General features: G+C 43.6%; 1 protein-coding gene across 9 annotated transcripts in view; it reads right to left on the bottom strand.

Annotated features, from left to right (window-relative positions):
* DENND2B (DENN domain containing 2B) overlaps window positions 1-15,216 on the bottom strand; it is a 180,379-nt gene that overhangs the window by 30,722 nt on the left and 134,441 nt on the right. For all 9 annotated transcript variants that reach the window (XM_056353629.1, XM_056353626.1, XM_056353623.1 and 6 more), the window contains 3 exons: window positions 14,639-14,748; window positions 12,441-12,510; window positions 2,785-2,862 (listed from right to left, as the gene is read on the bottom strand). In XM_056353629.1, the coding sequence (XP_056209604.1) occupies window positions 2,785-2,862; window positions 12,441-12,510; window positions 14,639-14,748 (258 nt within the window). The remainder of the gene's footprint in view (window positions 1-2,784; window positions 2,863-12,440; window positions 12,511-14,638; window positions 14,749-15,216) is intronic.

Below are 15,216 nucleotides of genomic sequence, written 5' to 3'. Positions count from 1 at the left end.
TGCTGAAGACCTAACTCAAGCAAAGCTGACCCTATATACATAGCTTGCATTCCAGCCCACGGAAGTGGCAGATAACCATAAATGAAGATATGAATTTCATTCCTGATGTAATTTGGAGCACAACCATCCTCACTAAACAAAACCAGCTGCCCAAATGGGAAGCAGTAATGAACCAAGGCTATACCCCAGGTCCCTTAGTGCTCCTACACCCTGCCAGCATGCAGTTGTAACATGCCTAACATGTATCTCCTTTTCTGCAGTCACTATTTAATGCTTTATGTTGCTGGAGTTGGGGGCCATGTGTGTGTCATATCACTGTTCCAACAACCTTCACAAAACAAATAAAAAGGAGCATTTAAACTGAATAAAAGTTGTATTAGAGATCTCAGGAGATAACATGGTCAAAAACATCTGTTGAAATCATGATCAAATGAACTGGCTGAAAGTGAATATATCTGTGGTTCTCAAGTCTGTGTTAGCAGTAGGTATTACAACAGTGAGCATGAAAGGCTTTGAAGAAGTTGAAAATAATGCAGGCTATCAGAAACAGAATGATAAACATTTATAAACAGAGGACTCCTTTTGCTTTTCTGATAAATAATATTCAAGGTTTAATATCTCATGGTCTTTCATCACTCAGTTTTCTGTAAAGACAACTGTTCCTTGTTTTGACTAATTCAGCAAAGTGTACCATCATGATAATTTTCCTGTCTTTCACTGGATTTAATAATCAGGACAGCCCAGGTTCCTCTTACTAGGCTGGAAGAAAAGACTGTCTCCATCCACACATCTGTCTTCAAAACCAACAGGGATGCTAAGGCTCAAGCTCTTCCTCCTTCATTCAACAGCTGTTTTGTCCAAACCCTTTCTAAATGTGGTGCTTGGAGTGCGTGTTAAAGAGCTGTGCTAAATCCAGCCCACTGCTGGCATCAGCCCTGTGTGCTGCCAAACGCCCTGCTCCCACCCTGCTGCCCGTACTGTCAGGAGGTGACCAGTCCCCTGTAGGACAGTGCCACTGTGGCCAGACTCCAGTGTGGATGGGGTCCTTTTGTGGCCCAGCCCCCTCCATGAGACCAGTAGTTGAAAAGGAGCACAGGTGTGTCACAGCCCCTTCAGGGCCCAAGATGCAACTGAGTGAGAGCCTGCCTTCCCCCCCAGACCATGAATTTGTGGTCCATGTGGCCAGGACCTGCCTGCCACAATGCCTGGGAACAGCCCCTGCCAGTGAAACTACACTCACCATCAAACTTGGGTTCATTTTGGCTGGATGATCAGAAACTTTTTTTCAAGTGACAGACTGATCTGGGAAAGCAGATCATTTGCAATTTTGGTAAAATGACCTTCCTTGTCTGACTTTAAACCTCAGTGCAGTGATAACTTGGTTGTAAGGAAGATACTTAAAAGTTTCCTTTTTTTAATATTTTTTGCTCCCCCTTCCCAACTTTTCCTTTGAAAAATAGGCACTATCAAAATTAGATAAAAACATAAAAGCAAACAAAGAGCCTCAGGACATCTCTCCAGACCATGAGTCTGGTGAGCTGTGTTATCTTCCCAGAACAATGCATTCTGTTTCACTCACAGATATCTGTGTTTAGATACATATTATGTCTAAGCAACGCTGTTACAAACCCTTGATTTCAGAGCTTTATGAAAGAGGTCAGAAGCAGAATTGCAATTAACTATTGCAACCCAACTGTTTTTCTTCACACAAGATTTGTGTTAAACCAAGTTTTATCTAGAGAAGCTTGGAACCTGCTTTGAAGATAACATTCTGTATGATTACAAGATCATATGAACAATATAAATGCTATGATTTTTATTAACTTCGGTGATTTACACGTGGTTTTTTTTTATTCCTATACAAATGAACACAAAAAATCTGTGTAAGTTATGTGAGATTTCCCATATCTGAAGTGAAAATCTCTGGCAACTTAAAACATTTCTTGAACACTGTATCAAAATAGGAAAAGGGGAAGGCAGCCATTTGACATTAGACATATTGTTCTTCACAAATCACCAGAAAATCCTATATGATACTCTGAAGTGCTTACTGGATTTTGAAGGACATGCTCTCAGAGAACTAGGAGGCCCTAAACTGGCAGTCAGAGAGACATTTCAAACGTTAATCAATCAGAAATAACCTTTTGTCTTACAAAAGAAAAATGATAGTGGCTCTGGAGCTGACTGGCAGTTGACTGTTTCTATGGCTAGTCAGTTCCCCAGTTTAGCTGCAATACCCTGCTTATTGTCTTGAAACTCTTGTGTCAAAATGGTAAACAACATCAGCATACAATGCAGCTTTGGATTCATTAATGTGGAGGCCAATTAAAAGATTATCTGTGCTTTCCTAGCCTCCAGAGATAAAAAAATCATGTCAGTAGAGCTAAGCACATAGAATTCACTCATCAAATAATCTTTTTTCTTAACCTCATCATTCCCTGGGGTATTGGAGTAGAAGTGGTACAGCCCATCATTCAAATGCTGGATGCCAAGAATTACAGCTCAGCACAGAACGGCTTTAGAAAACAATGGAAAAAACTTCAGTCAGCCAGATCATACAGACACCCAGATGTTTTTTGAATCAAGTTCTGCCTCGGTCACAGAAGTAATAGGACATTCTTTGATGAACCCAATAATAGGGATGGAATATCCAAAACAGCAACTGTAAAATACAGTAATCTCCCATCAAAGGGAGAAATTCTTCTTGTCTGGTTCATCACTGTGGATGTGTCTCAGTAAACAATCAAATTAAAAAGTAATATTGGAAAAAAAAAATCTTCTTACCTTGGAAAATAAGTCAAAGCACCCCAGCCGGCTGATGACACAATAAACTTCAGGTAGGCGTGGGCCTTTTCCACTTGGCTGATAACAGTAGAAAGGAGATTAAAATTACATATTATTTTGGAGTCATAAGGAAATACACTTCTCCCTCTGATCACACAGTTAGCCATCCTGTGGCATCTTTCACTATCTGTTTCTCCATCAAAATAGCTACTCTTGGAAAAGCACCATATTTCTTCCATAAGACAGGAAACTGCAAAGCGTAAATAGTGCTTATCCACTTTGGAAATCACAGTGCATTGGAGTTGTATTCCAATATCGCTCCAGCTTGCAGCCATAAAAGCACATTTAACTATGACTGTAACTCTTGCCTGTGCTATCATTGTCCTCTGCTCCTGCTGTGGCATGAAGAGTGGGGCCACCCTGGGGCCATGTGCTGGAAGATGAGAACTACAGTGCTAAGGGAGGTTATAATGCCTTTACTTCCCCACTCACTCCATGATGTTCAAAGAGAGCTCAATTTACAGAAAACAAGCTCACAGACCTAAAGAAAGGCAAGCGGCATGAGCTAAACCATGAACTTCCTCAGATTAACGCAAGATGAACATAAAACCCTTCAAAAACAGTGGCAAGTATGAACCGATGATGCACACACACACTCCCTCCCAAACAAAAACCACCTATAAAGACCACCCTCTATAACCATCCTATTGAAGATACTTTCTAGAGAATACAATGGGTTTAAACTGGCATGACTGAAGTGTATTCCCTCCCCACACTGGACTCTGCAACCCTGCCTACACTGCTGCAGGGAACGGCCCGCTCGCACTGCGTGTGAAAGAAGGGTACAACCGCTGGCTGCATTCAGCTTTGTTTGCTGGAAAAGATGCAGGATTAGGCCTGTGCTGAGCAGTTTAGAAAAAACATCCTCACTGGCAAGGTCCTCAGAGCAGAGAACTGGTCTGCCTGCGCCCTGCATGTGCACAACACGCACAGATGGCAGTGACATCCATGCGTAGCAGCTACCCACTGTATTTTTAATAAGCTGAGACGCAGCGTTCCAGTTTTGCGTAGTTGCAACTGACTTTCACCAGATCAGCAGGCACACACTTCCTAGGGGCTGTTATTTTAAAAGGGCAGCTCGTTGACTTCAGATGCAGTCACATGCAGTCCCAGGATACAATGCAAGGAAGTCCCGGTGCTGCCTCGTCCGGGAGCTACGTCCACCCATGGCACAGAATGGCTGCAGGTACGCTGACAAACACCAGCACCCCAGCAGCAAAGAGTGGGGTCTGAGACAACAGACGAGGCTGCCTACTTCCTAGCATCTCGTGGAGTCAAGCTGTGCTCATGCCACATGGAGCGAAAAGTGGCTGGAAAAGAATCACTTGGCATCACTTAGCCTCTTCACACAGCTGTACATTATTGATATGCAGCAGTGATAGAATAATTTCCATTAATAACGACCCTGTGATAAAAAGCAGCTCAGTCACTGTTTCCATCAGCTTCTGCCCACTTGTATATTTAGCCCAAGTGGCTGATCATCTCCTCTGTATCCACATAGGCGGCCAGTATATTTTTATCTTTGTCTTATGATTAGACTCTGCTGATATAGTGATTAACTTCCCCATGGTGTGTTTGACATTTACATGCCATACAGATGTCAATCAAGAGAAACAGAGAGGTTGCTGTGCTTTTGAAATCTGAATATTGCAATCTAGACTTGGACAGTCAGCAGGTGCCTGCCTGTTATAATAAAGACCACAAAAAAAATACCAAAGCTAAGTGAATACAGATGAGTCTATTTCTGGATCCAAACCTGCTCACTACACGTCACATCTCTGAAAAAGCAGAGCCCTTTTTTGTCCATATTAGGTATAAAACCCTTTCTAAAGACACTGAGTGATTATATCAAGCATGTGGGATTTTGGTTAAAATCATTGTGTCAAATCTGCAGGAATGCCGAAGCCATGCCAGGAGCCTTGGATAGCTCCCAACCAAGAGCGGTCTCACTGACTGCCAGTAAAAACATCACATTCCTGGGTCATCTATGAGACCAGAAACAATAACTACTTAGCACTTACTCGAAGATTCTCCTTTATGAAATATCACTGCTTTCAAAGGTTTTAAAGGCTACATGTCTCTGAGAGCTGGGATTCTTCCCTCCTCGCACTCATTGTATAGGACAGCTTTTTCTGTTATTTCAGAGACTTTTTCCTGCAAACAGCATAGCCTCCCAGGTGTATACAAATCATCTGTACGAGGCAGCAAGCAAAAGCCTCAGGCAAAGCCATTCTTGAGGGGCAGGACTTCTCAAATCTCTAACACTGGCAACTCTTCACATAACCTTCCCTCTCAGCCATTAGTTTACAACTCAAAGATGGATCTAAGACACCTTCTCATTGTGCTTTAGCTTGCTTCTTTCCCTGAAAAAACACTCTATGGGACATGACAGTGCTCCCTTCTCTGCCTGGACTCATCTCTTTTCACTAGGGGAGACCTGGACAATGGGTCTAGCCAACAGGACTGGTTTAACCTCCTCTCTTCCCAGGAGAAAGGTGCTTCCAAGTTGCAGGCTGTGCTCTACAAACAAGCTACAAAGCTTTGGAGTCATGTCCTCCAAGGTTCACTCTTCCACAACGAATAGGTCCAGTTCAGGGAAGCTGTAAGGTGAAGTAGCACAGCTGAGAGGCATCTGAGTGTCTCTGCCTTTAATGCACTGCATGCCTCCTGGAAGAAGAGGGATAGAGGGGATGATGTTTTGGTTTTGATTTGTTTTCGATTTGTTTTCATGGAACCCAGGATATTTTGAGCCTTAGCCCAGTATCACAAATGAAAATGCTAATAAGTTTTGTTGATAACGAGACAGTTTCCCAAGAGGATGAACATAAACTGACCAGAACTTGGCTAAGAGATGAAGGAGCTGAGTTCTGTGTCAGGGCTGGTCTGCAAGTGGCTAAGGACAGTCTTTTTTATAGTGAGTTTAATCTGAAGTTTACTGACTAAAGCTCACTCCAAAACCTGCTTTGGCAGAAGAAACAGGAGGCCTTTGCTCCAAAAAATAAGCCTGCCATTTTTTTCTTTCGAATCACACCTCCCTGCCCATGTGCTTGAAATCTAGGGGAGCCTTCAGAGAACTCCTCCCAGTCTGGCACAGCACTGAGTCTCTCACATACTGCACATGACCGCTTTCAAAGTAAGGCAGGCTGTCCCTCCAGTGTGCATACTTGCCAGCCATTCAGACACATAACTTAGTGGTTTGGGTTTTTTAAGACACCGGGGAAGCTGTGGAGCATCAGCAAAGCTCCTGGTTTCACAGCCCCAGAAAAAACCTGGGGAACAGTAGACCCAGCATGCTGACATCAGAGGAACCGAAGCAGCTGGGACCAAACACATTTTTCGTCTTGCATTTCTCCTCCCCACTTCTCCCATCTACCTGAAAATGCACTGTGTGGAGAGGAAAGGCAGCTAAAACAGACTCACCAAACAGCAAGAAAGAGAAACATGCACTGTAGTCCTATCTGCCACCTCAAAGAAGCAGAAGCACAGCCAGAAACAGACTAGCATCAGTCTGAAGACTGCAGAAGGGCCGTGCTCCTTCCTCCCCAAAACGGGACAGGACATCTCATCTGAGATCTTCTAAAAAATTCCCCAGAGAGCATTATTAGAAAAACTGGAGGAAGCAGTAAGGGCTGCCCAAGGCCCGCTGAAAAAGGACCAACACAAATGCATAGCAGCAGCTGAGCTGTCTGAAGGAAGCAGCCTTTGCAAAGCACCTGTTAGCTCTGCATAAGCCTCTGACACCCTGGGCTCCCTTTGACGATAGAATGGTAGATGCTTCAATTGCAATTAGCTGTAGTTAAAGAAATGATCGTATAACAGAGATCGTATATGAAAATATTTAACTCTAAATGACAATGCAAATGCCATTTTCACATACACATTGTGTTTATTCCCTTCTGCAGTAAAATGAAAAGGACAATACTTCAGTCCTGTCTGGCTTTAGGACTGTCTTGATCTTGGAACAATGAAAGATGCAGATTCAATCCAAAGCTTAAACAGGGAAATGTGGTATTTCTGAATAACATCCCAGCACATTTCTCCTGCTCAGTTATATTAGAGCCACACACAAGCTGATGGGGTCCATAGCTTGAATAGATGATATCAAGAAGATAAAGGAGATGCCTCCCACAGACATTTTCCTATGTTGTGGAAACTATGTCCACAGACAGTTTCCTAAGGCTTGGCACTTTCAGACAGACAGAGTCATACTGAAGATCCAGCAAGGCTCCTTCTTGGGAAGTCTGCTGCTTTGTCGCTGGCTTAATTTTAAAAGACGACAGACCTATAAACACAGATGCTGAAAAGTAGGTTTGCAGAAATCAGGTTATCACGTCAGATCAGATCACTGCTCTCTTAAGCCTAACGCAATCACATCCTCATGGCCATGCAAGCCCTAGCATCACCAGCGAGCCAACATATCTAGAAACAGAGATGCTCCTTAATGGTGTCAGGAATCAGAACAATTCAAATGCTGAGAGTCTAAAATTAACAAGTCAGTCACAAGCCAGCTTCTGTGGCAGCTCTTGATCCCTTGTTAGGGCCAATCCAAATTCAGACCATGTGTTTTAAATCCAAAAGCTTGTCTTAAGTCTTCTTGTTATATGTGAAACTTTTAATGCCAGAGCACCCAGTGTGCACAGGGCTGTGAAAGGTGCTCGAGGGAGGGCAGGATAGAGGGAAGAAGACAAGGGGAAGAAAAGATTTTCAGCTGAGTTTTTTCAGTTCCATAAACATTCGTCTGCATCCCGCAGAAGTTGTTTTCACAGTGTAACAAATTCCTTTCTCCTGCCCCAGCAAATGCAGGAGGACAGTTTTTCATGTTTTAATGTACACACTTTATGTTCAGGCATCCACTCCTCCACTGATTCCTGGGGCTGGCTTGTCTTAGCATAGAGAAGCGGTAAAGGAACATTTTTCTTGTGAGATGGAAGAGGCAGGATAGGGCGCAACAGACCCCGCAAGTTTTCATCTTATTTCTGCAAGTACAAAGTTACCAGCCAAGAAATCCTGACATTGTCAGGCTTTCTGCTCTGGGTCTCCTCAGATGTCTGCCCTATGTGATAGAAATGTGCATCTCCTACTGGTCCCATGAACCAGCTGCAGCAACAAACTGCAGGATGATTGTTTTGAGGATGCAGTATCTTATGCTCCAGTATTGCCCCACTAGCTAGAACAAGGACCATTCAGCATGCACAGCAACTGCCATGGCAGTAAAGCCCAAGATGCTTACGAAGATCCCATAAAACAGCAGCTTATATGCAATGACTGTCCCTGGGGACAGGGCCTGGCACAGCTGTGGATCTCCCATAAAGCCACTGACAACCCAGGCTGCCAAGGAGCTCCACTGGATGCAGCATATCCCAAAGGATATATCCCTGGTGTCTCTCTGGTTGTCTACACCCTTTTTCTGGGCTGCAGAGACTTTTCACAGCCTCCCAGTAAGGAAAGTTTCACACATTTTCCAGTACTGCTGGGCCCTGTAGCTAAGGCTCTGCCAGTCGAAACCCACTGAGGTGGTTTCTGCTTTCACCACTGTGGCCCTTGTGTATCCACTGTGCTCTCACTGGGAACAAACCTGTGGGACTGCACAGCGATGGAAGAGCTAAGGCTTCAGTCGCACCCTTTAGAAAGCAATTTTTTAACATATTAAATCAAGGCAATTAGTAAAAAGAAATTACACACTAAAGCAAATTAAAAATCTCTCTTTTACAATTCATGTTACAGCAGCTTCAATCTTGTTCCTTCCCCACAATGTGCTCCTGCTGTGCCTGTGCTCCTGCTCTCCCTTCTGCCCCTATGCAGGTCGCTGCCCCATAGTACTGGGGGCATGGTAATGTCCACTGGAGAGGGCTGTGCCTGGCCAGGTGAGGTAAAGCCCTCAGCAGGAACTGTTCAAATCCTGTTTGCTGCCCACGTGTGCGTATCACAGAGCCACAGCCCAAGAACAGCTCTAGAAAAGAGCCTAGCATTGGATTAATTAGCATGGGAAAGAAAGTTAAATTAAGCTGAGTTATTAAAGAAAAACATCTTATTTGTTGTAAAATGGCACAGTAATGAGAGTTGATATCTCTGCTATATTTTGGCCCATTTCTTTTTATATGAAGATGGATACTTCTCACATCAAGTCACTAGGAAAGATATTACATGGTTGCCTTCTAAATATCAAGATGTAATTGGAAAACTTTGTGCTGTCTACCGAAATGCGATTGTTTGCTGAGGTACAACAGGTTACATTCCATTCTAATCCTGTTCCAAAATGAAACAAAACAATGTAAATACTTTTAAAGGGGATACTGTACAGGATTTGTAGTACAAACAGAACGTAATTGTCACTGTATCCCTTGAGGTAGTTTTGGCAGGGTTTTAGCGCACATCCCCCCCAAAAAAAGATCTGGAAGAATCTGAAATCTGAAGGCAGAAAAGAAAAACTGGAGCAGTTGGTTCGTATCGCAGCATGCCAAAGGAGAACAAGGCTGACAAAGAAGTAATCCTTTCACAAACAAAGGAATCGGAACACCAACCTCTGCAGAAGACACAGACAGACATACTCACGGGACCAGGCTGGTCAGCCCATCCAGCCATGGAGCCTGCTGCCAAGGACTGCCAAAGGCTCCAGAAGGTGTGAGACACCTCGTGCTGGGTATTACAAGAGCATCACTCGCCAGGACAGCTGGGGAGTATTTTCTAAGGAATTAGCCTCACAGCAGTTGGCTTGTCTTGAAGCAGAGTGGTTTATAATGACTTTAGGGTTTTCTTATGGTTTTATATTACACAGCATGGCCCCACCTTTCTCTTACATAATGTTTGCCAAAAACTCCATGTAGTTCCTGAATTATGGTTATTGCCTTTGACAGAACTTGTGAGTCAGGCATGGGACTAATCGGAGGAGATGCTGTGCACTCCTGGGCACCACAGCCACCCTGACTGAAGCTTTCAGAAACTGCTCAGGAAACTGGACAGCCAAATACAAAAATCTGCTTTACAGCCCAAGCCTCTGGCATATAAACAGTGTCTGCAGAGGTTACCTGCTCCTTGTTGACTGTACAAACTCTGTATTTGCCTATATAAAATATGAAAGCATGCACATGACTGTAGATAGAAATATCACTGAGGTACACATCAGTGAGGCTGTTCCAACCATGCACGGACATTTGCAGGGGACAAGAAATTGGTATGCTTTATGAGCACTGAGTCCTATGGAGAAGGCACTTCAGGGAAAAACCCCAGTTCCACCATTTCTCCCAGCAGGACACAGAAAGAGGTTACAGGGTCCAAATAACAGTAGATTTCTGCTACTTTTGCCATTTTCCCAGACAGAAATGCTGAGATGTTTCTCTGCAGCTTCCAAAATTCTCCTTCTTTCTAAGCTCTAGACTGTGCCAGTTTTGCTGTCACAAGGCATGACAGGTTTTGCCCCAGAAAGGGACAAGCCTGTAAAGTACGTTGGTATCGCTCCACGTTCCTCTGCTGGGTAGGCTGTACCAGTGAGATGAGACATGTAGCTTCTGCACTTCAGGTTTTGCAACCAGATGAAACATCCTGAATCAAGTGATCTTCCAGGGCAGCAGAAGATCAGCTTTAGTACTGGCTTTAAATTATTAGATAGATTTAGCAAGACAGTACTTATTTTCCCCTTTTTTAAATTACTTTTCGCTATCTGTTGATTGATTTTTGCCATAGCCAATAGAGGATAAAAACAGTCTCCAATGCTGTCTCAAAACACTGTTTATATAGAAATGTGTAGTACTGGTTTAATTCTATTCCTGGTATTTCCTACTACGCTGACCTGCCTTCTGCACCAGCTGAAAGTAAGATTCTATTTTTATGTTGCCTTTAATGTAGCGTGGATTTCACTGAGCCTTAAGTGAGTAAAAAAAGCCTGAGTTAGTACTTCATTGACAAACTAATTAAACGTCCCTGTGTATACACCTTTTTTATTGTGGCTGATTATTTCAGTCTCAGCCCGGTCCAGGATCAACTGTTTTGCATTTCACAAATGTAAGCTCTGTGCATGATTCCAAACTTGCTAACATTCCCAGAAATATAGAAGTCTTAAACCACCTTTACCAGGTAGAGTGAAAACATTCCATAATTTAATTCTAGCCAACATCTTCTGAGGTTTTGGGTTTTTTTCCAAATACACCTTATTATCTTCTTAAATGACGACAGATAAAAAAGTAATTGAATTTACTTCTGCTCTACATCTTGTTACACTTATTTACACCTGCAAGAATACCTTCTAGGTGCTTCACTTGTTAATATCTGAATTGCCCCCAACCAGCTCCAGATTTACTGCAACACAAGCCTTCACTGACATTTCCTTTCCACATACAAACCTTGCTGTGGCCCACACTTACACACTGTGTTATACAGAGTAAGCAAGTTTATTTGATGCTACCTATGGCAAATACCGCCTGAGAATTGATAAACAAGTTTTCTGTTATGTTATTTTAAATGAAACTTCTTACAAATAGAGGAACCACACACAGCAATACCTCCCAGACAGAGCATCTGCTGTCTGCACGACAACAAGCTTTGCTGTAGACAAAGAGCAGGGGAAGAGCAGGGTCAGGTACGGGCAACGTGCAGGATGGAGGGTGCTGTTCTAATGACAGCGAGTTACTCTGTCTACTGGAAGCCACTGAAAGCTACTGAAGGCCAGTGCTCCCTGCTTGGAAAGATGGAAATTATGCAGAGAGCGAAGGGAGGGGAAAGCGCCAGTGTCTCTTTCTTTTAAACAGGGAGTACCTATTAACAAGTTTGCAATGCTGCCGCAGACATTCACACACAGTATGCAAAAGGCTCCCGCAGCATCCAATATCCACATGAGCTGTCCAACCAAGTGCAGGCAACTGTCACGTGGATAGTACAGGAGCCATGGCTCCCCATCTAGTCACTTGCAACCAGCTCCAGACCTGTCCAAGAGGTGACGAGCACAGGCTAGCACAGGAACAACAAACCGCTTTATGCTTTGCTGCCCAGACAAAATTGGTAGGGCTGAGTTGAGTCCCCACACCACCAGCTGACCAGCCCTGGTCACGAGGACTGAAAAGGAGCCTGAGAACCTAGGCTTCCTGGCACCGGCATCAGCTTATTGCATGGTCCTGAGCAAATGGTGATGGTGGCATGCTCTCCACCATTGCTGCCCTCCTACTCGACAGGGAGGCTTATTTACCTACATCATGGACCTGCTGCAGACTGATTAGGCAATGCTGGCAGAATACTTTGGAGATGTAAGCAGCTGTCCAAGAGATAAACACTACTCACAAATGTTTAGAAATACCACATTTGCCTTTGTTTGCAGTGTTGTAGTATTTCTGATTCTGCTTGAAAGCACATAATATACAGAATTTTAAAAGTGCTCACCCAAGAAACTTTTCACATTCTTATGGATCTCGTGCAAGACCTGGTATCTATTTGACTGAGACAGCCATTACAAATTCTTATTGTACTTGAGCTCCTCACATTTCTAAATTTCAGAGTGAGCAACTCTATTTTCTTTAAAAACCATGAGAGACACCCTCAAAGTTCAGACTGTAGTTTTGAGATATTGTTTAACAGAATTCTGCATTTTGAGGTGAAGGTGATGTACTTACCAACAGCCTCCTACAATAACCAAACCGCCGGCTCCCATCTTCCCCGGTCAGCATGAAAGAGAAGGTCTCACTAGAAGAAAATAAATTGCCCAGATCTTACTATCAAAGTACAGCATAGCTACAAGGTAGATCATTTAGAAAGGGATACTGCTTTATCCACTGAGAGATTCTACCCACTGCAGGGTCGTCTTATCCCCTGCCTATCATCCGGACATACTCGGTAGACAAATTCCACGGTTTTGGACAATCTAACTATCTCATTATAAGAAGAGATAGGTGCTGAACTTCAGTGACATGGCAGTTCCTTTGTACTTCAGAAGGAACACAAGAATCAGATTTTGAGGGCAGTATCAAATGCTGTATCTCCCTTGCCTTTTGTTACATCCTGTCTTTGGACTGTGCTTTACTCTCAAAGGGAGAACCTTAGATATTCTGTAAGAGTAGAGAAATGATTTTCTAATCCAGAAACAACACAGATGTCCAAAATCCAGATCATTTTATACCCCTGTCTAGCATAAGTACCATTTGTGACTGAGAAATAAAACAACAGTTTAAGGCTACAATTACAGCACAGGTAAAGGGATGGGTCTGGACTGAGAAATGTTCCCGACTGCTTTGCAAGTTTTAAATAGCATTATACAAACCACTTTTTCTTCGTGCTGGAATACCAGGGTTTATACAGTTATAGCTGTATATGGGAGAGATATCTTGTTTCACAAAAGGCCTTTCTAGGAGAGTGGCAGCAGCAGAAGTGAACTGCTATGTAAGCAGGGCTGTGTGCTTCTCATACCAATGTTGCCCACACAGCTGTCCGCTTCTTCAGTGTTTTCAGTAACTCACTATACAGGTGCTTCCACATACTGAATAATACAGCCAAGCAACACAGTATATAAGAGGGCTTTGTTGCATGTGCCATACGTAAGCCAATAAAAAGTTCCACACATATTCTTGTAATTCCTGCAGGTGAATGCTGGTTCCCGGTCATTGTTGAAAGTCCTTCTAGACACACTCTTGAACTGGCCTTAATTCATTTACACGTCTCAAACCACGCATCTTAAGAAGCCATCTAATATTCTAGGGGAATATGGGGAGACCCCACCTGGGGTACTGCATCCACCTCTAAAATCCTCAGCACAGGAAAGCCATGAACCTGTTGGAGCAGATCCAGAGGAGGGCCACAAAAGATGACCAGAGGGCTGGAGCACCTCTGCTGTGATGAAAGGCTGAGGGAGCTGGGGTTGTTCAGCCTGGAGAAGAGAAGGCTCTGGGGAGACCTGATTGCAGCCTCTCAGTACTTAAAGGGGGCTCATAAGAAGGATGGTGACAGACTTTTTAGTAGGGCCCGTAGTGACAGGACAAAGGGTAATGGTTTTAAACCAAAAGAGGGTAGATTCAGACTAGATAAAATGAATAAATATTTTACAAAGAGGGTGGTGAAACACTGAAACAGAACACGTTGCCCAGAGAGGTTGTAGATGCCCCAATCCCTGGAAACACTGAAGGTCAGCCTGAACAGGCAACCTGATCTAGTTGACGAAGTCCCTGCTCATTGCAGGGGTGTTGGACTAGATGACCTTTAAAGGTCCTTCCAACATAAAGCATTCTATCTATCTATCCTGTCTGCCTATTCTTCTATACCTTCAGATCAACAGGTTCTGACATCAATGGAGGGGGGGAAAAAAGATAACTTTTTGGAGGTTTCTTTTGAATGAAAAAGAAAATGCAAGCCTGGCTCTCCCTTCCCTTGCCCTTCTGTAGCCATTCATCTCTGAGGGAAGGAAGACAGGGCTCCTCTGCTGGCACAGAACTCAGCTCCAAAAAAGTTCCCAGAACAGTACTGCTTTGAGCCAAATGAAGAGGTGTCTTGCAATTCTGACAAGCATTCTGGGGTAAATGACTAGGGCAGGTGGTGGGCAGAGCCCTGTCCTTTTTAAGATTTATTTTAAATACTTCCATTTATGCTTCTGGGTTTAGCACTGAGAGAAACCTTCAGACCTCTTCCCCTCAGCCACACAGGCCTGTGAGACAGGCAAAACAGGGAAGAACTTAAAAAAAAATTAAAAATTAACTACAGCTGCTTGAGCCTGAAGTGGCCAAGACTCAAGCTGCTACTTCCTTAATTGGGCATTGGCAAGGCTGTGGCTGTTCCAGATGCGCTCCAGCAGCACTGTGCAGCAGAGCAGCGCTGGAGGGTTTACCTGTTGTATTCAGAGACGGGGAGCCAGTCCTTGGCATCAGGAAAGCAGAACTGAGGGATAGCCTTGAGACGCTCCTCTGCTTCGCGCATTTGCTTGGTTGGTCTTTCTAGCTGTGGGGGAGAAAACGGAGGTTCAGCCAGTTACTGTTAGCGCCAGCTTCACAGCACCCCTCGGGAGAGGGGTTACTAATGAGCTCTAAAGAGCAAGGGCCCATCAGCTTGTTCTTTATTTGTGCTTGGCAGAGTGAGGCATGACCCCAGGACAGGCTTACAGATGCTAGTACAATAGAAATAATCACTTCTGGGTTTTTTTCAATTTTGTAAAAAATTGCCCAAAACTCCCTTGTTGCACAATGGCCACTTAAAATATAGTTCTAATTCAAATTCCTTTCTGCTGCAAGAACACAAGAGAAATGCCATAGATCAGCAAAAGCCCTTCCATTGACTTCAGTGGGTTTTGGAACAAATCTTAATATAGCCAAAATGAGTAAATAGTGAAATAATCAGAAACCAAATTTAAACACAGTCTTTAAAGCACCTACCATCAGGCCACACTCCAGAACTGGAAAACACATATTT

This window comes from Falco biarmicus, chromosome 10 (genome assembly GCF_023638135.1).
Source record: "Falco biarmicus isolate bFalBia1 chromosome 10, bFalBia1.pri, whole genome shotgun sequence".
NCBI classification, from domain to species: Eukaryota; Metazoa; Chordata; class Aves; order Falconiformes; family Falconidae; genus Falco; species Falco biarmicus.
This window is presented reverse-complemented; position numbering and strand designations above follow the sequence as displayed.